The following is a 25,922-nucleotide window of genomic DNA, read 5'->3' as shown; positions in this document are numbered from 1 at the left end:
ACATACAGAATCGATCGGGATGTTTCAGTGGGGCAGCTGGATACATACTGAGGAAATAAATTTGAAAAATGGGATTCATCCAATAAAATGTCAAATGGAACGGGCTCGTTCCCATGGTTTTTTCTTCCAATTTAGAGATGATGGCATCGGGAAGTGAAGGTGATGGATTCAGGAAGGTTAGCTGGTCCACGAGAGGGATCTTAGGGAATCTTTGCATTGAGATGGAGTCATTTAAGAAACAGTCATGTCTATACATTTTACTCTAAACGTTGAAATATATCATCTGAACCCATCATTGGGATGCGCTCTGGGACATTCTATTACATGAATTCAAGTTGTTGTTGTATAGTAAAGTTGGTTTGAAGACACATTGACAATGTTTTCCAAATGAAACAGTTTTTGGCGGTGTGTTGCAAAATCAGCAGCACAAAACTGCCCCAGATACAACTTGGTGATCTAGTCCCTATATTCACCCGTCACTAAGTACAGAACAAGCACAAGGCTGGAGCCAGTCCAGCGGAGGCAGCAGGCAGTGGGTTGGGAGTAAGAAGGTCGGAGAGATAGGGAGGTGCCGGGGTGTGAAGGCATTTAAAAACGAGTGTAAGGATCGTGAAATCGATCGGTTTGGTGTCAGGATTACCTAAAGTGGTCTGCAGCATGTTCGAGATGATGAGAAACATTTGTTCAATACCATTCTTTACAGAGCGGTCTGATTCGAAACAATTAAGATATTGAATGGCTTTTTCCAGTTTACGAATGTATCACTGTTTAATACCTCTGCAACCCCGCAAGTTTCATGATGTTCCTCAATGCTGCTTCTCAGTTCACCTATAGAAGTGGCGAACTTGCTTGTTGAATCAGGCATGCTTCGTCACACGTAGCTTTAATGGCAGTGCGTTGAGTTGAGAGTAATATCATATGAAACGACTGACTGGCTGGATAGATGAATCTACAGAGGCAGCGTGTCATGAATAGGATAGGGCCATGCTGCAGCATTCAAAACACTTTATCTTGTGTGGGCGGTTGGTAGTGCTGGAGGAATTAATCAATTATAGCAGAGCTCATGCGCTTCACTGGAGCTATAGGGATTCCCTATGCATGTGAAGCCTGCGGTCTGTATGCATCATAGGTAGGAAGCCCATAGGCAGGATTTTTCCCCTGTCTGCCTCAGTTCTTTCCTCAGTGTGCATTTTGTTTTATGTGCAGATAACTTAAGGTGCAATATTATATACACTTTAATCATGGGATTCAGGAGGCGTTTTCTCAACATTTTAATCCCAAACTGTGTCAGGAGGTACTCGGTTGACGAAAGTCCTTTCCTGCCCAGAAAGCACATTAACCACTGACTCATTCATACTTCTTCCAGCAGCCAGTTCAAGAACCACTTAGGTGGAAGCCTGGGAACGGCTTAGCTATGTATCAGGGCGCGGGTTGGAGGGGTTAATAAGGCAAGAGAAAATTGATGGAAACTCACAAGGTCAAATGAATAATTTTTGTTTTGCACAAACACATACTGTGCATTATTTTAAGCGACCATTATGAGTTGACTGTCTGCTTACGGTGTGTGTTGAGTTCGGCTAAAGAAATACATCTCCCTTTTCTCCACACCTCCCTCCCCCCTGCATTACTGTGTACAGTACTGTGTTGTGTGGGAGTGTTTTGTTTCACATTGCTGATCATAAAAAGAGCAACTTTATTTATCATTCAATAACATTGAACCCACAGCTAAATTACTATAATGTGCTTCGGTATTTTGAAGACTTTTAAGACTCGCTGTGGAATGTCAGCCACTGCGATCATTGTGAAAAATTGATGGCTAATAAATCTTTCATACGCTGCTGTGTTATATAGATTCAGAAAGTTTCGAACAGAAGTTTCTTTTTTTTATAATGTTGGCGACAAAAGAGAATTGTGTGGAAAGTGCTTGACATTGAGTGTTGCAGCCTGTAATGATGGAATTGGTTTGTGTTCAGGTGCTGGCATGGTTGTGGACTGGGAGCAGGAGACCGGACTGTTAATGACATCAGGAGATGTCCGCATTATCCGAATCTGGGACGCAGATCGAGAGATGAAAGTACAGGTAAGAATCGCGAGTGTCCTGAGGACCACAGCCAATATTTAGCCGGTGGATACTAGGGCTACGAGTGTCAGTTTGATACGTTTGCCCCCTTATTTATGCTACAGCAATCCTTCTCTACGAGTCTGTGTTGAAATAGAACCAGCGAGATTCAAAGGGCAATTCCATCCGTCACTGGAGATTGAAGTTTCATCCAACTGGAAAGGAAACTGGTGTCTTGCAACAGCATCATCAGCAAGTACACTCAGTGGCTGACCTTGATTGTTAGTCAGGCGGTCATTTTACAGACCCCATGAGGGGTGGTGAGGGAAGGAGGGCACTTTTGTTGATGATTGGTCTGTCATGACACACCTGCTACAAATCTACGGTTGTCAGCAAACTGCGACGCCGAGAAGCTTTCCCATGGCTCATAACAACACAGCCAATAATGCACTTCCAGTCAATGAAATCTTGGCCTCTGGGGTCATCCCTTCAAACAAGTGTTCTGTAACAGTGGCGGATATTGTTCCTGAAAGCTATGGGCTTGTATGAGCTGACTAAGTGCTCCATTGTGACAGCGTGGAGACGTTCTTTAAGGTAATTAGCAGTAATTCCTTAACTGATTCCTTAAAGAACCCAGTTAGAATTCCCTTTTAACCGCGGGAACTCCTCTCAGGAGGTAAATGACGGAAGTCGGAATGAACTTCCCAACCCTTCCTTCCACAAACTGCAGATTATTGCCACCCTTACCCAACTTGCTTTGCGCCCCTCCTGATCCTGATTCCAACCCCTTTGCTGTCCAACACCTTGGGACGTCCTCCCCACGTGAAAGGGCACTGTATAAATGCAATTTGTTGTTGTTGTTGAACTCCTGCATGTTGCAGTTACGGTTCCAATTTATCCGACTCAGTATTAAGAAATTCCGTAACTTAGACCCTCCACGTGATAATTATAACTGCGGTTATCCCTTTTGTCGGCTCGCCTCATCTTTCTGTCGTGTGAGTTGGAGTTTCACGTGTAGGGTCTGATTCCCTGTTGTTTCTTGGATTCGTTCCAATTCCAGTCCAGCGTGTTGACATTTAACCTGTGGGGAGCTCAAAAATGCTGAATTTTTCTAGTGCGTGCGACAAGGTTCAATATTTCATGCTTTTTGTGATCGTCAGACTCCAGCTCAATTCTACAGTTAGTTCTGGACAACCTGATTTGACTGTGATGGACAGCTGCTTACCTCAGAAGCTCTCCAACCAGAGGAAATGTGACGCACGCCAGGGTCTGGGCTTAGAATCATCTTTAAGGAGACTGAGGAAAAAGTTACCGGGGCTGTTCAGGTTTAGAGTATTTTGTTTTGGCCACGTGCCAAAAACGAGATGATTCTGAAATATGAATTCCAGTCTCTGCAGAGTTCAGAATCAACCAGTCTGTATTGCCCTTTTTGCAGTTCCTCTTTCACTCGAACAGTTGAGGATTGAAGCGTTTTAAGCACATCACACCTTGTGCCCCTGTGCTGTGCGAATCACGTGTAGTGGATTAGAGACTGAGCCAGCTCTCCTTGATGCGGGTTAGTTTAGTGCCTCTGACAGGCCAGTTTCATGGATACCCACATGCCACAATTTCTCTGCATCTAAAAGTGGGGCGCAATTGGTTTATCGTCGATTTAATGGTGTATTAAACTTCACTTTTGTTTACTCCCTAGGATATCCCTACAGGAGCAGACAGCTGTGTGACGAGCCTTTCTTGTGATTCTAGTCGCTCGCTCATCGCTGGGGGTCTGGGCGATGGCTCTGTCCGTATCTACGATAGGAGAATGGCTCCAAATGAATGGTGAGAAGGCTCCTCATCCCATCTGATCTCCTTCCTGAATCCCCCACTCTATTGTCTTCCCATTCCAGCATCAGTTGTTCCAGTATCCTGTCCTCTAACCACTCTTAACTAACTCTGGAAACTCTTGGCCCAAGATTTGGGGAACAGGAGCCATTTACTTTGCTCGTGCACTGACATTTGATGAACATCTGAAAGAAAGTAGACCTTGAATGTTTTGCTATTGATGTAGTTTATAAGCAGCTTTGGCTTTGGGTTCCAAAGATTCTCTCGACACATTGGAAATGACTTTGTTCACGTTCATCTTTCTTATAGTTGCGGGCATAGGATATTGCTGCAATCCGGTGAGAAGAACTGGGCTGCTCTATATTTTAGATACGTTGTTGTTTAAAATGCACCCATTCCGAAGCTAGAAAAGATTTTCATATATCTATTATTTTGCTTCATAAGTGACCCAACCGCATCCATCACTTGTTATGTGGCATGTACATTATTTAACCTTACGTTCAGTTTGATAAATCGCATTAATACAGTTTCGGAAATATTCGCTTGCTTCAATCAGATTTTTTTATGTATAAGCAAAAAATAATAAGAAGCATAACTCAACGTTTCCTCGATTAGCAGTTAACCAAAAGTGGCTAATCCTTGCTTCAGGCAAATTATATCCCTGTGAAGCATTTTGAGATGTCCTCCTGACGTGAAAGGTGCTATAGCAAATGCAACTATTAATATTGGAAACTAAGAGGGCGAGAGAGAGAGAGGGAGGGGGCAGAGAGGGAGAGGGAGTCTTTGGAAACGAGGAACAAGAAGAGGCCATTCAGCCCATCGAGCCTATTTTGCCACAACCTACGTGCTACAACTTCTCGGATACTGCCTTCCTCCCCCATCCCCCCCACTGCCCACCCGACATTATCACTTAATATTATGCCCCAAGTATCTATCCATCTCTCTTTTAAATCCTTCTGCATTTTTTGATTGTTTTACAGCCGTGTGATGACATACAGAGAACATGCTGCATGGGTGGTGAAAGCCTATCTACAGAAGAGTCCCGATGGCAATATCATCAGTGTCAGGTGAGGCTAAGTTGACCGTCCTGTAATTATTCATTCATAATTGAGCTGATTCTTTGAACTCCAGGATCCATCATGCATTTATAATAGCACGTATAATGGTTTAGAGTGTGTAATTCGCTGTGAATTATTTAGTATCGAGGGCCGAGGGCACTGATTCACAAACTGCCCGGTGAATTATTTTATCGGAAGTTAGGTGCAGTGACGGGGTTTTTTTTCCCATTGAAGGTCCGTGCATAATATTACAAGATCTGCAAATCATTTGTTGTATTGATAAAGTATTGACCAGCTTCTCGTCATTAATACTCTGCTGACGCCAATGTGCCTGGCCCTCCTGTATGTGCTCAGATTGCCTTGTCCGTCCTAGCCAGATGTACTGACCCTTTTCAATTATTCAGTGTAAATGGAGATGTACGGTTCTATGACCCACGGATGCCGGAGTCCATGAATGTAATTCAGACTGTAAAAGGATTGACAGCGCTGGACATTCACCCGCAGGCTAATCTGTTTGCTTGGTAAGTGAATTCAAAACGGTGAGAGGTAGCAAACGTTTCATTATTTGTCCTGAGGTTTTGGGTTGCATTACAATACAATATGTACATATTACATTACATAGTACACATAACTCCGCCACCATTGAGAATATGTACTTGAAGGACAAGTCAGAACAGCAGCCCTGGACTGAACCTGGTCGTAACCCAACTGCACGGTCGAAAACCCCGAACCTAATGAATTTGGCACTTCCTTTTGCCAATAGTCCTACACATACAATACATACTGTACCGTGTATATAAGTGCTGCAGCGTTTGCCTGCAAAAAGTCACTACACTTGACGGACAGTCATTACCATAGAGGGCTTTGAGATGTCTTGAAGAATAATGTGCAGTAATAGTGCAGGGTATTCTTCACTGATTAGTGAAGTGTTCCCTGGAGTGTAGATTGTGGTCCGTTTACCTTAGACCCTGGGTTCCAGTTCAGAACGTAGAGATGAAACACTTCTCTCTGAGTCCAACTGTGAAACGCTAGCGTTCATTTTATTTTGGTCAGACACATCCCAATAAACACACAACTAGCCACAGACGAACTATTCAAACCTTGAGGATCACATTCTCTGAAAAGACCGAGATATCCCTAAACCTTTTTTTTTGTTGTTGCGTATCTGGTACAAAGAAGTAAATATAACTTCCAGAACAATTCTATTGTTTTAAATCATTATTCCTTTGAAGAAACGCTTTCTTGCTACTTTCCTGCAGTAATTCCCTCACTAACCTTCAAATTATCGTCTCAAAACACTGGAAGCCGTAATCCCTAAACAGCTAACGCACTTAGTCATGAAAGCCTCCCACACGTCTGTGCACGCTACCTGAAGCGTGGTTAACCCGAAGTAACAAGGTACCCAATGGGAATTGACATGAAAAGTATTGAGTTTGCATCAAAATCCTCGTTCTGTGGAAAAGGGTCGGAGTTATGTAAATGTGTGGGTGGTTGGGTGGCTCAAGGTGAGCGCGGTCTTCCTGTGGTTCAGGAAAACGTGTTTTTTTCTTCTTAAACTTTGAGACACAAGTCCTTCTCCTGAACAAAAAAATCCCTCAAAATAAAATTGGTCACTAAAATAAAATAAAATAAAAATCCGTGGTTGTTTGTGGGACTGGCTGCCACGTTTTGCCCACAAAGATACACAAGTCACTCCACCTTACAGTATATCCTGCGAAGGGCTTTGAGACTCTCAACACAGTGTATCAAACGCAAGGATTATTATCATAATTATTATAGGTAAAGTCGGTAACTGGGTGGCAATGGGAAGCCTCGTGGTTCTGGCTGAAAGAATCCCTCTCCGGAGACGTGTTTCTTTTTGCTGATTTCCAGTATTTTGGCAGACTTGCCCCAATGTGGGCGGTGGCTCTATTGGTAGAGTGAGGAACGCAGCACATACATATGACTAATCTTTCTTCCTTCCTCCGCGCCTTATTTCAATTACAGCAAAGGTTAATGAATTAATAAGTTTGTCATGTGTGACGGTAAATACTCCTAAACCTGCAGTGTTTTTTCCTTTGCGCAACCATTTTTAACGTTAAGGCATCTGGGTTTACGAGAAACAACTGGTGACTGAGCTGAGCTGCCATCCAGCCCACACACTCAGCCTGCTCTAGCACTTGTCATACTGAAAGGTTATTTCACATCTTGGTAGTATAATGTGGCTGAGACGATTTTTGAAGTAAGGTTCGGGGGACACTATTGCAACTGGGAAAGGTCAACATCTGAAGCAGCTCGCAGATCTCCCAGCTCTTCTTTGGTCATTGAGGTTTACTGGCTCGGAGATGTCTTCGTATGCCTTCCTCTCTGATGATTGTGAGTTCAAGCTCAATGTTGGAACTGTGAGATCACAGCGTAGGGCTGACTCTCCAGTGCAGTACTGGAGGAATCCAGTGTTGTCTGAAGTGATGGAATTGCTTGTCTAGGCATCCAAGTTACATTGAGGAGCCAAACAAGGCGAGCCTTTGGATTGCTGCTGACACGAGAACCATTGAGAGGCTAGGGAGCCTTTTAATTCCCCTGTTACACTCAGGGGAATAAAGCAGATTATTTTAAGCATGTACTACTTCACTGCCCACGAGGGGTGAAGCTCTGAATAGATCCACTGAAATTCCAAGCCAATACCAACTGGACTTACAACCCATTGTGCAACCAGCAGAGCTACTCCAACTCTCAGGGAATGTGAAGCAATATTGTATCCAAACTAACTTGTCAAATAGGCGATAATAAACCAGTTTGTGNTTTTTTACCTTTCAGCGGCTCGATGAATCAGTTCATAGCTGTATATAATGCAAACGGGGATGTGATAAGCAATATTAAATACTACGACGGATTTATGGGTCAGAGGATCGGGGCCATCAGCTGCCTGGCTTTCCATCCGTTCTGGGTAAGTGACATTTGGGGAAAAACTGGCTCCCAAATTGAGACGCGATTCTGTTGAGATCCTACATTTTTAAGATGAAACGCTCTGGCAGGCTAAGACAGTTAATGTGGCATTTCAGGCGGCAGAGGTGCCTGTATGTGAAGGATGGAGTTTCTCCTGGTTTCCCGGCTAACAATCACCCATATAAAACGGTTCGTTCACTTCAAGCCTGTTTTGTGGGACCTCACTCTGCGCAAGTCAGCCACCGTGCTCACCTAGAAAATGCACAGTCAATGCAATTTGCAGTCAGCTCTTTCTCTCGATATGAAAGGCGCTCTATCCAATGTGAGGGTTATTATTTTAATGGGAGGCTTTGCGCAGGGGCTTATCTCCAGCCTGTCGTCACATCTGCTGACCTTGCTGTGTACACGTGTGTATGTGTGTGGGTGGGGTGTGTGTGTGTGTGCGCCACCAAGATCGGAAAATAGCCCTGTGTATTTCACGGACAGCAAAAATTGCTGTACATCCAGGCGATCTGGATGTACAGATGACAGCACAATGACATTGACCAACTACTTGAGCTTTTTACTCCATTTCATGTCGTAGAGTTTTACAACTCCATCTTGGCAGAGGGAGATTATTTGCCAGCCTTGGTGGGATGACAAACGACAGCGAATGAAATCTCTAGTCCTTAGGACCTCGTCTGTCTCCTGTCCAGTCCTCACAGTTAGTAGTAGCTATTTTTGGCCACTGTTAACAGTAAATCCTGTGAGGTATTTTTAGATGTTGCGACGCGATAAGGTGCTTTATCAAATGTACATATTATTATTATTCCTGCTAATTATTTTGTGCCCGACCTTGCCCTTGCCCCTTTTCAGCGCCTTGGAATGTCCTCCCGACGCGAAAGGCACTTTACAAATGTGATTTTGTTGCTGTTTTTTTTTGGCCAGCCTGCACCTGAGTGTTCTTCTTTCTGTTCTCTCCACAGCCTCACTTAGCTGTTGGAAGCAATGACTACTATATGTCTATCTATTCAGCAGAGAAGCGAATCAGATAACAATGAACCCGCCAAGCCCTGCTTTAATCTACTTCACACCATTGACGTGATTGACGTATAGTCGGAGGCTGTATATTACTTCTAATGTACATATCGAAATTATTTACTTGAATGTCGATGGTGACAAGCTGCTCCAAGTGGTGACTTGAACTTCTCCAGTATATATATCTATACATATATATATTTTCTGCTACTGTAGAACAATTCAGTGCATCGACCATGAGGCTGCACAATGTTCACGAGACCTGTTTGTGTTTTTTTTTCTTTCCTTCCCGTTTGTTATTGTTTTTATTTTTTCCTTCCGTGAACTAGATTTTAGCGTTCAAATTAATATAATAACTTAACCTGACAGTGGCTTCCCTTTGCGGACGTGATCGCCGGGGCGATCAGAGAGCCCCTTCATTCTGAGCAGAGGAGTCTCGCAGAGACTAGCAGAAATACCAGCGACCGTTCTGAAGAGTATTAAAACGCTCGCACCTTCAAAAAGCGGTGTGATTTTTGTGAGCATTATTTTACCCTGTTACTGAAGCATTTAGGCCGATAGAATCATGATCTCCTGGGGTAGGGGGTTGGGGAAAAACTGTACAGTATTCCTTCCGATTTTGTGGTGGGGGGGGGTTCTTTCTCTTCCCCCCCCCCCCACCCACTCCCCCAATCCCCTTTTTGTTTTTCCTGTGATTTATTTTTTTAAACCGACCAAGAAAGGAGGAGGAAGAAGAAGAAAAAAAATGATCGCAAGTTTGTAATTCAGGAAATTCAGATCCAACCCGACGATAAATGAACGAGGGGAGAGGGGGGAGGGTGGGGGAGGGGGGAGACTGACCCAGGAGCACAGGGCCTTTGTCACTGCTGTTCAATGCAAAAAAAAACACACAACAGCAAACATTAAAGGAAGTGGATAATCGCCTGTCATTGTGTGTCTGGTGCTGTTTCAAGTGAATCATTTGGCCCAGAGGATGTATCTGGCCTTCAGACTCATGAATTCAGCAGATTGAGACTCGGTAAGGCTGATCTTGTAGGTTATTTATCTAATTTTTTTAATATATAAAAAATATATACACACCTGATTCAACACGTGCAAGTCTAACCTGGAGCCGTTGGAGATTTCTGGTGGATAAAAGGAACCTGACTTGGGTTCTTACAGAATATATTACCGACCTCGCCGTTCACCTGACCTGAAATTTCACAGAAGTTGCTCAGATTTTGGATTTTTAAAAAACAAAGCTAAGATTCAGTTCATTTGAGGACATCAGTGTATAACGAACGTTCTGTATTGAAGGCTTCAAGTGAGAAGCTTGATTGTGGGAAACCTGCAAAGGAAAGGAAACTTTGAATATCTGGGTGAAGAAAAATAAATTGATTCAGTAAAGTGTCCTGTCCCTTCGGTCTTGCTTGTCACTAAACAGATGCTCATGATCTCTTGCTTCGTGTCATTAGAAGTCTGTGATAGTGCATCATTACTATATTGCATTGCATCCAAAATATGACCCACAAATTTAGTGAGTTACATCTTACGTTCGGATATTGTATGGAAGGTCAAGCTTTCTGCCCCAACACAGAGTAAAGGAAATATATTTGGGACAGTTATCCTTCCTATCTTAAACGAATGCTCTAACCCGATGCAACAACAACAACAACAAGTTTACATTTGTATAGTGCCTTTCATGTCGGGAGGACGATGCAAATGGGGAGAGAAAATGCATTCAATACGTGATTGGTTTTACTTGTCTTTGTGCAAGTTAACCTACAGCGCATTAAAAGTGGCCAATCGATGAGACACAGACATCGCCAAACTACTGTGATTTGCTGTGAAGACAAGCCTGTGAATGCTTGTTCATTGGCTCAAATCCATTTCTTATTCATATTTATAGAAATGAAATGTAGTGGGGGAGGGAGAGAGGAGGGGAGGTGCGCGTGGGGGGAGGTTAAGGTGATAGAAATCATAATCCGTCTTGGTCAGAGATTGTTTGCGTAAAAAAAAGGACATAACCACATAATTTAAGGATGTACTGCTGCTTATTGCAGGCGAAAGCAAAAGCTGCAGAGTCACAGTTACGCTGTGTCTTAAGTGTACCTTTCCTCTGGATGTGGGTGGAGTAATGTGGAGTAATTGGATCCCAGATTAGTGAGTATTGTCACAACAGAGAGCAGTGGTTAATATTACACAACATGTATCCAATGTTTTCTTGTTCAGCCAAAGTTGTGTGTGTGTGTGTGTGTGAGAGAGAGTGTATGAGAGTGAGTGCGTGACTGTGTTGAGTTTGACTGTCCCCCAACATATCACTGATCAGTGCTGAGTGCCGCCTTTACAAAGGACGCAGCAGTGTAATTGATGCTGTGTTGGGTCCCACCGTTTTCGGGGTATTCTGCACAGAGCGCTGGTAGCCAACAGTGACCAGCTCAATGATGGCTAAACTGGATTTGCCACATGGCTGGCCTGCTGTGAATGAGTGACCTTCCGACAGATGGCTTTGATGCAGGGCAGCACTTGCCAAAGAGCCCATTTGGAGTTGGTAAAATAATGCCATTGAAACAAATCACTATTTTATATTTCACCCAGCCTGTGCCTAGATGTTTCACATTTCACTTGAACAACAATTGGGACTTGCAGGTGAATTTATATTCCCATTTGCCAGCTTCTATCTTTGAAATAAAATAAAATGAACTGTTGGACCTATTGTTTTCGCTGTCCTTAACTGGTGTGGTTTATTATCTGGTTTACTTCTCTTTGGTTCTTGGATGTAGGTTGTTTGACACTAGATAAGGTATCAGAAGTTTCCCCCCCTGCAATGCCCAGAAATGAGTGACTGGAAGCTTTGGTGCAGGTTTACAGTTGATCAAGGTTTGTGAAGGAAGTAGCTGAGAACGTGGCCTGTTTAAACCTCCCTGTGATTATATTTCCCTATAACTTTCCCTTGGCCTCGCAGGATATACTCTTGATTCTGCTGTCGACTTACTTCATACACACTAAACTATTCCAAAAGCGACGTCTTCAAGCGATTTCTGGCTCTGTAAATGAGCATGACTTCCCACTTCAACCAATTTTTGCGCCTCTGCTGTGGTTACTCGGGTTAATACTTAGGTGTTATCTTTAGGGAGCAGAATTGTGCTGCTATCTTAAAATCACTGCCAAAAGTATTACAGCATTGCAGGTGGACTGTGTTCCCTGCGGAATGCAGTCAAATACTGCCACTTGCTGGTGACACATTGGCAAGTGAAGCTGAGCACCGATTCAGTGCTAAATGGCCATTAATGGTCTATTTCACCCTTATTAGCGAGTTGGGAATTTGGTCACTATTTCCAGTCGGGTGTGGGGGGAAGAAACTAACCAAATAGTGAGATTCCCTAATAACTAACATACCCACTATTCCACCTAACCCTAACCTGTTTTTTTTCAATTTAAGATCAAGAAGATTTACGGGATATTCTTAATTTCAGTCTATATTTGGAAGCCTTTTTTTTTTTGCAGTTCATGAAAATTGAGCCGAAATCGAATTTCTGAACGCTGGGATGTGTTGGAGAATCCGTTCAGTTTGGGAGAAATTCAGTAATGGGTTCTTCAGTGCATTTACTGAGAGCCTGATTTTGATAGTCACCCGCATCTCAAAAGGTGAGTTCAATACTGCTCTGGTGGGCACTTTCACCTAAGAGACGTTACTGGTGCAGAAATAGATTGGAATTTTAAAGGAAAATTGTCATTTTTCTGATCCCGCATGTCGGTTGAACTTAGGCTAGGTCAGCAGTTGTTGTTCCTTCTTCTCAACAATGATTTGTCACCTGGACAGAGGGCACCTGGGTTATTGGAGATGTCTGTTGCAACTACATCAATACCACTTTTAATTGGGTTCAGAAATGCTCCTGTGATGGCCCGGTGGGTAAAGGTACTGTGAGGTGCAGCATTGGGCTACACTGGTTCAAGCCCCTGACGTGCTGAGTTATTGGCCTCGGGTAGAGCGGACAAAATTAACCAGGGATTGTTATCCAGGGATGTCTCTCTCTCGCTCCCTCCCCCCCTCCCCATGTGAGAAGGTACATGTGCCTGCATTGAATCAGTATAGGACCAGACTCGGTTACAACACCAGGGCAGGAACTGTGTCTGGCCGCATTTTCACCCACTTTTCCTCTCAATTCACCTGTCCCACCAACAAGACGTCCTGAAGCCTTACAAGCCCTTTGCTCAGCTGGAGAGGTCCCCGTTCAATGACGAGGGGAAGCTGTCGTGTTCCTGGAGGACATTCCAGGCTACACAGACTCTCCGCATATCACATTCAAACTGATGAAAAACAAGACATACATCCAGTGGCCACAAGATCAGGACGAGCAGCGCATTTTCTGGGTGAGACTCAGAGACGCCTTAACCACCGGTTGCGACTCGCACCAAACACGCGTGGAGTTTATTACTTCTCCTTTGGTACATTAAACAAAAGTCTTTAGGCGGCGTGCCTCGCTCTCTGAGCAATCGGTTAGGCAGTAAAACTCGCACGAGTCTGATCTGTATAAATCGTATAATCGCCCAAGTCGTACATTTGCCCAAATGCCGTTCAGGAGTTTATATTCTATGCAAGTTTGACATAACTCGTACTTTACCTAAGTCGTATTAAATGTATGGTCCCAACTGATACGACTTGTGTGAGTTTTACTGCACTTCAACGTAGTAATAGTAGTAATAATCCTTACATTTGATACGGCGCTTTTATCGTGTTGTCGAGATGTCTCAAGGCGCTCCACAGGATTTCACTGTGAAGTGAGTGCAGTGACGATCCACTGTCCGTTTGTAGGCACGATGCTTTTGTAAACATCGCTCTTTACCTGTCTGCACATTTCACTGCCTGGAGATTTCCAGGTTAAACATAATAATCAGAAGGAGAGCACTGTTCCCAAGACGCAAGATAACAAGATTAGTTTGGATGAAGAAGGCCCTTTGGCCCATCCGATGTCATCTGTTCAGGACACCCACCCTTTCGGTTTATCCCTTTCCTGACAATGGGCTATTTGCAGAATGTAATAAACGTTAGACCTGGTCAGCAGGTCTGGAGATCCAGTGTCTCTTACGTTTCAAAATAAAATGAAAACACATTTCAGCTCACTTTTTTAATTTTAATTTTGTTTGCTTTTATACCTCTAACCAATATCACCCGGTGTGAAGAAATGTCACACACTTTTGTCACCATCTAGTGGTTTCTTCTGTCAGAAACGCTTCTTTGACCTCCGATGGATGCGACTGATTTTGTACACTGTACTATATCCTGAATTTGGGTTTGTCAAATGGAACCAATTTTTTTTTCTCTTGGCAGTTGAAACCGAAGTTCAGTGACAGAGGTGAAGTAACCAGGAAATATTCTCCTTTCTCTCAACTTNAAAAAAAATACCATCCCAAGTAAAATGCACAAATTCAATCCCTAAGGAACACGCAAGCCAACCACGACTTGTCAACGTGCGTCATTTACATGTTAAAGCGCTCTTTAGCAAAAAAAAGAGTCCCACCACTTTGCGAGGGCGCATTTCCTATAAAATTATTGTTTTTAAATTCGATGTCGATTTTAATGCATTTCACAATCCATCACTCGCTCTATTCCATGTTACGCTGTGCGGCTGCAGGAATCACACTTGTGTATTAATAATCCTTACATTTTCATACAGCGCCTTATCGTGTCTTCGAGATGTCTCAATGCGCTTCACAGAATATACTCTACAGTGAATTGACTGTATTGCAATACACACACACAATCAATTAAAATGATCTGAGAGGCAGAGTGAGAGTGGAGATGTGAAGTTACGATGAGACAGAATGGTTTACTTGTACTTTGCTGGCAAAATCCAATACAATGAGCGCCTATACTTTTCGCAGCAATTGCCTGTTAAGTGATTTCTGGCGCTTATATCAAATGCAAAGATTATTATCGTTATTGTTTAAGTTGCAGGTAAATTCAACTAATAATAAGAAAGCTGACAACAATAAAATACTTCACATAATACAACAATGAAATAGTAAAATAAAATACTTCACACAATACAACAATGAAATAGTAAAATAAACTACTAATAAATAATATAAACAATAACATAACCGTATAAAACAATGAAGTAACAATGCAATAAATAAAACAACTTAAAAAAGTAATGAAATAATAATGATGACAACCCAAGCGGATTGTAAAATGGATTGACTGTGTATTTTGTGGGAGCCAATTGTGCACAGCAATGTCCCACAAACAGTCGTGGATTGAGGGACCAGATTTTTTTTGGGGGGTGAGATTATTTCCCCCGGAAAACGATCCGCCAATCGATTTACAAACATGATTGAAACTAAGGCTAACGATGATATAAACTGAGCCAAAGACTGATCAAATTATCACCTGCAATGACATAAACTACTACTCATAATTTATAATAATCTTCGCATTTGATACAGTGCCTTATCATGTCGATGGGACGCCTCAAAACGCTTCACAGAATATACTGACAAGTGAGTTGACTGTATTTCGTGGGTCAAATTAAGATGAACAATGATATAAACGAAGGCTGACGATGTTGTGAATGTCAGTAACAATGGTATAACTATCACTCGCAGTGAGAATAAACCACAAAATTGACAGTATATCCTGTGAAGTACTTTGAGACGTCTCGAAGACGTGATGAGGCTCTACATCAAATTAAGGGATTATTATTATTATTAACAATGATATCAAATAACAATGATATAAACTATCAGTAACAATGTTGTAAGGTGTCCTGTGCTGAGTGAGGACAGTGAATGTGTGTGTGTGTGTGTACAGTGTGTACACAGTGTGAGTGTGTGTACAGTGTGTGTGCAGTGTGTACACAGTGTGTGTGTGTGTATACAGTGGGTACACAATGTGTACAGTGTGTGTGTACAGTGGGTACGCAGTGTGTACGTACAGTGTATGTGTGTACAGTGTGTGTGTGTGTACACAGTGTGTGTGTGTACAGTGGGTACACAGTGTGAGTGTGTGTGTACAGTGTGTGTGTGTGTGTACACAGTGTGAGTGTGTGTGTACAGTGTGTGTGTGTGTACACAGTGTGAGTGTGTGTGTACAGTGTGTGTGTGTGTACACAGTGTGAGTGTGTGTGTACAGTGTGAGTGTGTGTACACAGTGTGAGTGTGTGTGTACAGTGTGAGTGTGTACAGTGTGAGTGTGTGTGTACAGTGTGTGTGTGTGTGTGTGTACACAGTGTGAGTGTATTTCGAGTTCGCGGTCGCGCTCCGGGAGGTGTGTCCGTGGCGGCGCCCTGTAGTCGGGGCGCGGTTGCCGGCGCTATGGGCAACCTGTTCGCCAGGAAGAAGCGGAGCCGCGTCACCGAGCAGGACCGGGCCGTGCTGGTGAGGGGGGCCCGGGGGGGGGGACCGGGGGGCCCGGGGGGTCAGGGCCCTGTCACAGCCCCCGGGGCCGGCGCTATATCCCGGGCTCAGGCTTCAACCCCATCCCGAGGCCTCCCCCAGGCCCCGCTCTGTGGCCTTTCCCTCCAGTGACACCTGTCCCCACCCCCTGGGCTGTGTGTGTGTGTGTGTGTGTGTCTGTCTGTGTGTGTCTCTGTGTGTGTGTGTCTGTCTGTGTGTGTCTCTGTGTGTGTGTGTGTGTCTGTGTGTGTCTGTCTGTCTGTGAGTGTCTGTCTGTGTGTGTCTCTGTGTCTGTGTCTCTCTGTGTCTGTCTGTGTGTGTGTGTGTGTCTCTGTGTCTGTGTGTCTGTGTGTGTCTCTGTGTCTGTGTCTGTCTGTCTGTGTGTGTGTGTGTGTGTGTGTGTGTGTGTCTGTCTGTGTCTCTGTGTCTGTGTGTGTGTGTGTGTCTGTCTGTGTGTGTCTGTCTGTCTGTGAGTGTCTGTCTGTGTGTGTCTCTGTGTCTGTGTCTGTCTGTCTGTCTGTGTGTGTGTGTCTGTCTGTCTGTGTGTGTGTGTCTGTCTGTCTGTGTGTGTCTGTCTGTCTGTGAGTGTCTGTCTGTGGGTGTCTGTGTGTGTGTTAAAAATTGAAAACATCTGCTTGGCAGCATCGCCCTCCCCCACCCCACCCCCACATGTCCTCTCTCCCCCCCCCCCCCCCCCCCCCCCCCCACACATGTCCTCTCCCCACCCCACCCCACACCGCCTTCTCCCTCCGCCACGGCTCCCGCCACTCCCCCCCCTCCATACACTCCTTTGCCCCCATTTCTCCCTCCTCCCTCTCAACCACAATCACGCGGTTGAAGTTCACCGCCTGCTGCCTTGACCCCCCCTCCCCACCCAGCTGCTGGTCACTCAACTCCCCCTTCTCTCCCCCCTTCTGGCCGACACAGCCAACCGGTCTCTCTCTCTCTCTCTCTCCAGCCTCTGTTCCACTCCCCCCTGAAAACTGCTCTTATCACACCCCTCCTGAAAAAGCCCACCCTCAACCCCTCTAATCTCTCACACTACCGTCCCGTCTCCGACCGACCTACCCTTCCTTGCCAACGTCCTGGAACGCATCGTTGCAGGTCAGTTTCGGTCGCCCCTCTCCCTCGTGATACCCAGTGCAGAAAGGAGCTATTTGCGGCCGTTCAAACACACTGAAGAAAAGTAACAGCCATTCACGATGTGACAGTGTCATTGGTCTGGCTGACCATCACTGAAAACTGCTGAGAAACTACCCCTACAGAGTGATTTAAACCAGCATAATAATATAAACAATAATAATCCTTGTATTTGGTATAGCACCTGATCACGTCATTGAGATGTTTCAAAGCGCTTCACAGGGTAGGTTGGAGATGGGACGGTAGTGTGCGAGATTAGAGGGATCGAGGGTGGGTTTTTTGAGGAGGGGTGCGATGACAGTGGAGTCCTGTAGCTCGGTGATGAGAGCACTCGCCTCGCAAGCGAGAGACCTGGGTTCGATTCCCGGCAGGGGGCGAAACCTTGGGCAAGTTTCCTTACTCCACCCCCCTGATAATAATCCCTCAAGAAAAAAAAGCAATAATAAAATTGGTCACGTCAATCCACAGCTGTTTGTGGGGACGCTGCTGTGCGCAATTGGCTGCCGCGTTTCACCCACAAATATACAGTCAATTCACTTTACAGTCTATTCTGTGAAGCGCCTTAGACGTCTAGAAGACATGGAAAGTGCTATATCAAATGCAAGAATTATTATATACTGTAAAGTGGATCAACAGTGTGTTTTGTAGGCAAAAGTGGCAGTATTAACGCACATAGCAGTGTCCCACAAATAGCTGTGGAGTGAGTGACCAATTTTATTTGGGGGATTGTTGGACAGGACACCAGGAGAAACTCCTTTCTCTTTTCATACAGTATCATGGGATCTTTAATGTCTGCCTAAACGGGCAGACGGACCTCGGTTTAAGATCTTATCCGAAAGCCGTCGTTTATGGCTATGCGTCCGACCTCCCTATCACTGCACTGGAGTGTCAATTAATGTGAGTTCATGCTCTGACATGGGGGTTGAACAAAGAGACGAGAGTCAAGATCCTCATCCTCACCTACAAGGCCATTCACGGCCTCGCTCCCTCCTACCTCTCCGACCTACTATCCCCCTACTTACCTGCCCGAATCCTCCGTTCCTCTGGCTCCGGTCTGCACCACATCCCCCGCCCCAACCGCCCTACCATCGGTGGCCGGACCTTCAGCCTCTCAGCCCCTCAGCTCTGGAACTCCATCCCCCAGTGCCTTCGCTGCTTCCTCCCTTTCCTCCTTCAAGTCCGGTCTCAAGACCTTTCTCTTTGACCGTACCTTCATCTCCCCTCTCGACTCTCTACCCCCTCCTCGCTCCCTCCCTTCGCTCCCCTCACCCTGACCATATCCCCCCTGCTCGGGTCCCAACCCAACTGTCCAGCGCCTTGGGATGTCCTCCCGACATGAAAGGCGCTCTATAAATGCAATGTTGTTGTTGTTGAGAGTGCGACCAACTGAGCGAATCTGACGAGTAAATGGGCGCTTATTTCATCCTGATGGCAGCTTAACCTGTTCGGGTATATCACGGTAATAAGATGGATAATCACAGTGTGAGTGGATGACTCTGCATTACAGAGGTGCTGAGTGTGGGAATTTTTTTCATCTAATCTGTTTTCCAGTCCAGCCGATATCTAGAGTGACACCATGACTCACAGGCCACCATTGCCTTTACTCCGCAGAAAGTTATAAATAGCCTCGTATCATTACAAACCTCTCCATAAAACTTACATCGTACGGGCTCCTCTCCGTGATTGTTTGTTGTCCACAAGAAAATGTTGAAATCGTGATTTTCAGCTAATATTCAAGAGCCATTTGATGATTTAAAATATCCCGTCAGGGCATTGAGTTCGCAGACTTGGCTGACACTGCAGGGGAGTGTTGGGGTGCGGTGCTGTGCTAAGAGTTGTTGTTTGTTGAGGAATTAAAGTGAGGTCCTGTCTGTGCCTGTCCAGGTAGGCATTTAAAGATCCCACGCACTATTCAAAAAGAGAAGGGAGTGTCTCAATCTTTTCCCTTTCAATGAACTATCGCGTCGGAGGGGGGGAATAATAAATCCTCGTTGAAGTTTATGTTTCCCACCCCTGGGGGGCGCCAGTACTCTCCTGGGTGGTAATTGTGTGGTGAAGCTCAGAGTCTTTGCTGTGCAGTGACGGGGCGAAGGGAAGGAGGGGAGTGAGTCAGCCATAGTAAGCCAGTGGCCCTTGTGAGTTTGAACAAACTGGTTGCGTCTCATGTACTTAGCAGCTGTGATTCATCTGCCGTAAAACCACTGTCTGCAAACCCATTGAAAATGTGTGAAAGTAGAGTTGGAAAAGATCAGGTTTGGCAGCATTGGAGGCCAATCGGATTCCTGCTTCGCACTCCCATCATATGTCATCGTCGCTGTGTCCGTTGGCGAGTTGGAAATGTGTGTGTGTGAGAAGTTACTCTCTCTGTGTCTCTATGGAACCCGTCCTATTGTGGAATCTAAGCTGTGAAATTGCAAGTCTCAGACTTGAACGGTAGAAATGTCCGTCAGTGTTCACTGCCTCGAACAGGAAGGGAATTTGATGGTTGTCTCCTTCCTCAGATCATAGTTTCCCGAAAACTCCAGGGGCTGCTTTCGAGACCTGAAATGAGGAGCCTGCTCCCAAACTTCCAATTAGTGTTGTACCGCTATGTCCATGCTCTTTGGAGCTCCCGCAAAAATCTCTCCTTTTCAAACCTTCCTTCCATGTGCTTTAATCCCCTTGTAAGAAAAAGACTTGCTCTTTAACCACCTCCCTCCTACACCCGACTCTTCCCCCTCCCCCCCCAGCTCTCTGACTCCGCTCCATCCTCTCTGAGCGCGAACGAAAGAACCTGCAACAAGTGCAGATTGTCGTTGCGACGTCTATAAACGCTGAAATCATTGTCTTGACCGTCGCGCACGTTTCCTCAACTGTCCAGCGCCTTGGGATGTCCTCCCGACGTGAGAGGCGCTAAGCAAATCTAAGTTGCTGTTGTTTCACGGCCACTGCAAGTAACGCTCTTCCTCCCTTTCTCCAGCAACTGAAGCAGCAGCGGGACAAGCTGAAGCAATACCAGAAGAAGATCGGCGTTCAACTGGAAAAAGAGCGGTTGCTCGCCCGACAGCTGCTGCGAGATGGCAAGAAAGAGTGAGTATCACTCGCCGGATAAGGCCAAGTGTTCTGTAAACCTTTCCTGTAAATGTTACAGGGCTTTGTAAGACTATTAATTGCAGTCTCGTACAGTTGTTCATGGCTCAGAGGCTGAGAATGTTGAAGGGGTGACCGGATTAAAGGTCTTCAAGATTTTTGGTGGGAGCCTCAGCCTTGTGAATGCGTGTTGCTGCTGTGGTTGTTGATGATGTTGTTTTTTTTAAATCGACAGGAAAGCCTTGCTCCTGCTCAAGAAGAAACGATTCCAGGAGCAGCTTCTGGATAAAACGGAAGTTCAGATCAGTAACCTGGAACAAATGGTGAGTGTTAGAGGGAAGCGTTCTGACTAGTCTGAACAAAATTAGCCGGTTGCCTGAAAGCTGGCTTTCCCAAGTGTGAAACTAGTAGCTGGTATTCTTATATTCTTGAATATTCTTATTTTTTTGTTTCACAGGTTCAGAACATTGAATTTACCCAAATAGAGATGAAAGTTATCGAAGGGCTGAAAATCGGCAATGATTGTCTTAAGAAAATGCACGAGGTGAGTGCGCACGCAGGATTTGTCATCATTCTTAGCCATGTCTCCTTGCGTAAATAGCCAAACAAATAATAATAATAATCCTTGCATTTGATACACTACCTTATCACACTGTTAAGACATCTCAAAGCGCTTCACAGAATATATTGTAAAGTGGATTGACAGTGTATCGATTATTAAGACGTTGTTCAGCCCGTACACGAGATAGTACCTCAATGTCTTTTCAGTGTTTTCCTAGAAAACCCTGGCATTTGGACAAACTGAAGTCATCGTTGTTGTTTTTAGGTTATGTCCATTGAAGAGGTGGAACGAATAATGGATGAAACGCAGGAAGCTGTTGAATACCAACAGGTGAGGACCATCTTAATAAAGTGAGCAGACAAGTCTCCTCTGGTTAGGTCTCTTTTCTGATCCCTGTCTGTATATCTTGTTGAACTGGGGCAAGGGTGGGGGAAGGGGAGCAGAGTAAGGTTGAAGTCCAGAAAAAATGAAAACAGTCAGAATGAAGAGTAATGCTAAGCCTGGATTCACCTCGTCACCGAAACATTTGGAACCTTAAGTAGTGCAGTCTCGCTCGAACACTGCAGGTTAACTATCGTTGAATTGAAGACATCGTGTCCACTGGTTTTGTCTCTCTAATGCCTGATGGGTTTGTTCTTTCAGCAAATAGACAATATTCTAGCTGGAAGTTTCTCTCAGGAAGATGAGGATGAAATTCTGGCTGAGCTGGATGCATTAACTCAGGTGAGGACAATGCTGATATACTGTATTGCCGGATGCTCAGTAACTTCTGAAATCACCAGCGTTTGGCAGAATTTTACTGGAAAGTTTAGTGACTGTATTTGTAGGGAAATAAGGCAGCCAGTTTGCACACAGCAATGTCCCAAAGGATAGCAATTCTGACAATGCTTCCCCCATTACTGCACTGCAGTGATGACCTATAGACTGTAAGGGTTTCAACCCACCAACATCTGACTCACAGACAAGAATGACTGAACAGAATGACTGAGCAAATGTTCCCATGCTGATTACTGAAAACACTTTTTTTTAAAATCTTTTCAGGAAGAAATCGAACTCCCAGAAGTTCCAACAGAACCACTGCCAGAGGTGCCCACGGCAGCGATGGGTAATGTTCACCCTCTAATATTAAGTCGAATTTGATTTAACGCTGCATAGAGCTTCAGCGTCACTCTGTTTTTCAGTTTCACTCCATGAAATTCTGCGGTTGGGAGTGGTGGTGGGAGATCCGGGTGGACGAAATGTATTCCTTCCTTAATGTTTTAAATAACCCGGGAGAAATAAGTTCTTTTTTTTCTCTTCTCTCTCTTTAAACACACACAGGGAAAGGAGAAATCAAAATTCAGACCAAAAGAGAGATGGTGGCAGCGTCGTAGCCGGAGGCAATGGGTCCAGGTCTCGGTAGCATCTCCGAGTGCAGCTTCTCCTCAGTGTGTATTCCGGAGTCGATCATGATTCATTTCCCTGTTGGGATTGAAAACCTCAAACTCTGTACATATCAGGAGGATCTTCGCTCTTTCCTGGAATAGGTTTTTTTTTACACACGTCAATGAACTCATGTGAAAGGCCGCTTTTCACTTTTTCTAATTTTTTTTCTCTCTCTCTCTCTCTGTGTGGTTGAAAGAAGTGGTGCAAAGGAAAGGCGGCCGATACAGTGATTTAGTAAACAGTCGGTATTTCCTCTGTAGCCCCTGAACGGATGTATCCACAATCAAGCCTCTTTGCAAATTCCCAGATCGAGCTTTCATCCTAGCAGTTTGAATTAGTTCAAATCGGTTTTAGGTTGTGACCGTACCCAATGGGTAAATCAAATCAAATCACGTGGGATATTGTTTTTGTGATCATTTAATCTTTCAAAAGGAAAGGAAGCCCAGGGAACGGGTTAACGGGGTGGGGGAGAGAGGAATATTGTGTAAAGACTAGCATGCAACTTCCTTCCTCCCCAACCCCTTTTTAAACTACAAACTGTTTGCACTTCTTGAGCTAAATTAATACAGGCGTTCTTCGGCAAGAGGGGTTTCTAATGAAAGCACTGATGAGAAATGTTTGAAGTCCATCGTATTTTAAGAAAACTAAGTTTGTACAGACGATTTAAAAAAAACATTTAATAGGACTGAGCAGTATTGAAGAAGAGCGTTTCTCTGAAATCTCAGAGTTGTCATTCAAAGACCCCCCTCACATGGACTCGCTCTGACATTACACAAAAAAATTCTCGTTTGCATGCGATAAAACTGGGGCCAGGATTGACTGCTTACAGATTATAACTGGGCTTCAGTCTATTAGTCGTTTCTGACATAGAAGCCAAACCGTGATTTGTGTCTGGCTTCCTTTACGGTGTGGTTTCCAGTGTGCTTATCTATTGCAGTGACTGACACAAGCTGTTGCTGCGTGTGGAACGGACGGCTCAGGCTCATTCATTAAATTGGAGGGGTTGAGGTGGTTAATTTCTGATCGGTTGATCAAACTTCTGTAAACTTTTTTGGCTGGGATGATCTCTCGTGAAATGATTTTGCCATTTGGTTTGGTTTGGCTTTCCCACCTGCCATATTACAGCATCTAATCCAGCCGCTTACTTTTCCTTGGGTTTTAATCTTCTAAATTCTAATTATACCCAGTTACAATGAACTGAACTAAAACAACCTCGGATTGAGCTGAGTCCCATTTCCAACACAGCCATTCAGTATTGTCTAACTAACGCTCTCCATGCCACACAGACGTCGTCGTTTCTGAAACATCTTGTGTCATAAAATGAATGTAAATTGCAAAACTGAAGGTTAACATGGAGATTGTGGGATTTTTTTCACTAATGGTCTTTAAACTAGAGCAGAGAGTGTTGCTGAGGCAGAGAGTGATAGGTTGGGGAGGATGGTGGGGGGTTGGGTGGGGTGTTGGAGGCTTGTTAGTCTGCCTGAAGGGAAACCAAGCAACTTACCCTCGGGGAAGAATTGTAAAGTTGGGCTATTCACCAGCTTAAACAGACCAGGGCTTAGTGAGGGCTGGCATTCCGCCTAGGTTCTGGGATAGGGAGGAGAAAGGAGGGGACCTATTTTCAAACTCAAAGTGAAATACATTTTAAGTGGCAAATCGCCCTCTCCCCAGGTGAATACTATAAAAGACAAAATAGTGCGCTTCAAATCTAGAGCAATCGTGTCTTTTTTTCTGTCTCTGCGCTGATCTTTGAGTTCGCCCACCGGCTTTCTTGGAAATCCTTGCTTAAATACGCATCCTGTAGCTTCATTTACAAACTCGTATGTGAGTGTGTGTACCAGCTGCTTTGAGCTGTGCCTCAGCTCAGTCCTGGAGAACGTACAGGGGGGTAGTAGGGGAAGGGTCGTTTTGTGATTGTAGCCTTCCAGTTATATAAGGAGATACCTTTACTACTATCCTCGGTTTAAGAACTATAAATACACATGCGCTCATCCACAGGTCTGTTTTATAATCTCTGCAATAATTTCTATAAATTGCCATTGATATTTACAAAGTAGAATAATTCATGTCAGCAACCCCTCCCTTTTTGCAGCAAAATGATCTGAATAAACTAATCTGGATACAAATGTGTTTGGAAAGCGCTGCTTGAATCAAGTTTGAGTGCTAATGGCCGAGCTCGTCATCACTGAGAGGGTCAAGTGTGTGTGTGTGAGGCACTCGGTTGTGATGTGGGCATCCAAGGTCTCGCTGTCATTTAAAGGCATAGTGTTGGTGTTGTGGTAAGTAACTTGTACTGGAGAAGGGTGGTGAGGAGGCGAGCAATTGTGAAAAGTAGTATGAAATAATCAAGAGAGGATGATGCTCTCATATGATTGATCACAATCATATGTGTAATGTCTAACTTTTGTTACGCAGGTTTTCTTTGTGTGTGTGTGTATAAAAAAAATGTATTCCAAATGCACGCGTTAACCCATCGCCGAGTTTAAGGGACTTCAAACTTCTGAAGAGTTTAGAAATTTCGACAAGTATTAAGTACAGGTTTTCATCTTTTCATTCATATTGAATGAATGAAACAATGTATAAAAACAAAATGAGAAGCTACCTGAAACGCTTAGCTGGTTAAACGTCAGCAGTGCTCCAAATGCGAACAATTTATAGAAGTGAGCAAGGTTCGGGGGAAGGAACGGATAATTCATGCTATTTTGCAGATTGACTGAATTACAGGGTTTCGGAGCCTTCACCAATTCTGGGAATCTGCTCACAAAAAGGAGCAATTCAGAATGACCGCATTAGTCATCACAGTCCAGCAATTTGTCTGGAAGCCAAAGGAGCCTTCAGAGAGAGTTTGTGCTGCCAATGATAAGTAGATTCTGTATATAGAACACGTTGCTCGCCAGGAGATTCTATAAGAAGTTTGTATTCCGATGGGCATTGCGAATGTCTATCCTTACAAGGTAATTGGTTGGTGAGAAGTGAATCATGATGATAATAATACTTGCATTTTATATAGCACCACTGTTTGATATAGCAGGACTCCACTGTTTGGTCACTTTCCAGCCATTGCCTCCCTTCTCCCCCCCCCCCCCATTCACCCAACTTCCCACTTGCCGGAGTTCCGCACTGTTTCCAAAAAGCCCTGGAGACGGTTTTCCTCGGTGCAAGGTGCCGTGTAAGCGCGCGGTCTGTGGCCGAGAGGCAACCTGTCACATTTTATTCCGCGCACAGCATCGCAGTCGGCGTTCAAAGGGACCCTCGGAAAACTCCCTCAGCAGCAGCAGCATCTGCTCGCCCGGTTAGCTGTGTGCAGTCAGCATAGTGCTGCTAGTGACTAACCCTTGTAAGAGAATGTAAATGAGCACGTGGGTGGTTATAAGAGGAGTGATGTTTCAGCCTCTTCCCACACTGAAGCATTTTCATCCCATCGCCTGAGTCAGGCATGACACGTTTAAACACCTCAGTGCACTTTAAA

General features: G+C 44.5%; 2 protein-coding genes across 6 annotated transcripts in view; both read left to right on the top strand.

Moving 5' to 3' along the window:
• rptor (regulatory associated protein of MTOR, complex 1) overlaps positions 1 to 9,520 on the top strand; it is a 132,599-nt gene extending 123,079 nt beyond the window's left edge. For all 3 annotated transcript variants that reach the window (XM_007888666.2, XM_007888667.2, XM_007888665.2), the window contains 6 exons: positions 1,974 to 2,080; positions 3,750 to 3,877; positions 4,861 to 4,947; positions 5,343 to 5,459; positions 7,735 to 7,864; positions 8,829 to 9,520. In XM_007888666.2, coding sequence (XP_007886857.1) covers positions 1,974 to 2,080; positions 3,750 to 3,877; positions 4,861 to 4,947; positions 5,343 to 5,459; positions 7,735 to 7,864; positions 8,829 to 8,897 — 638 coding nt within the window. In that variant the 3' untranslated portion in view covers positions 8,898 to 9,520. The remainder of the gene's footprint in view (positions 1 to 1,973; positions 2,081 to 3,749; positions 3,878 to 4,860; positions 4,948 to 5,342; positions 5,460 to 7,734; positions 7,865 to 8,828) is intronic.
• A 6,636-nt stretch (positions 9,521 to 16,156) lies between these two features.
• Positions 16,157 to 24,579, top strand: LOC103175570 (charged multivesicular body protein 6). Of its 3 annotated transcripts, none has more exons than XM_007888669.2 (8): positions 16,157 to 16,239; positions 20,357 to 20,466; positions 20,702 to 20,789; positions 20,924 to 21,010; positions 21,293 to 21,358; positions 21,671 to 21,751; positions 22,070 to 22,133; positions 22,349 to 24,579. In XM_007888669.2, the coding sequence occupies exons 1-8, from the start codon at positions 16,177 to 16,179 to the stop codon at positions 22,399 to 22,401; spliced, it is 612 nt and encodes a 203-aa protein (XP_007886860.1). In that variant the 5' UTR covers positions 16,157 to 16,176; the 3' UTR covers positions 22,402 to 24,579. The 3 variants fall into 3 exon arrangements, with proteins under 3 accessions (XP_007886860.1, XP_042198250.1, XP_042198249.1); XM_042342316.1 differs by lacking the exon at positions 16,157 to 16,239 and adding an exon at positions 18,827 to 18,879; XM_042342315.1 differs by lacking the exon at positions 16,157 to 16,239 and adding an exon at positions 19,550 to 19,736.
• The last annotated feature ends 1,343 nt before the right edge of the window (positions 24,580 to 25,922 follow it).

This window comes from Callorhinchus milii, unplaced genomic scaffold (assembly GCF_018977255.1).
Source record: "Callorhinchus milii isolate IMCB2004 unplaced genomic scaffold, IMCB_Cmil_1.0 Scaffold20, whole genome shotgun sequence".
NCBI lineage: Eukaryota > Metazoa > Chordata > Chondrichthyes > Chimaeriformes > Callorhinchidae > Callorhinchus > Callorhinchus milii.
This window is presented reverse-complemented; position numbering and strand designations above follow the sequence as displayed.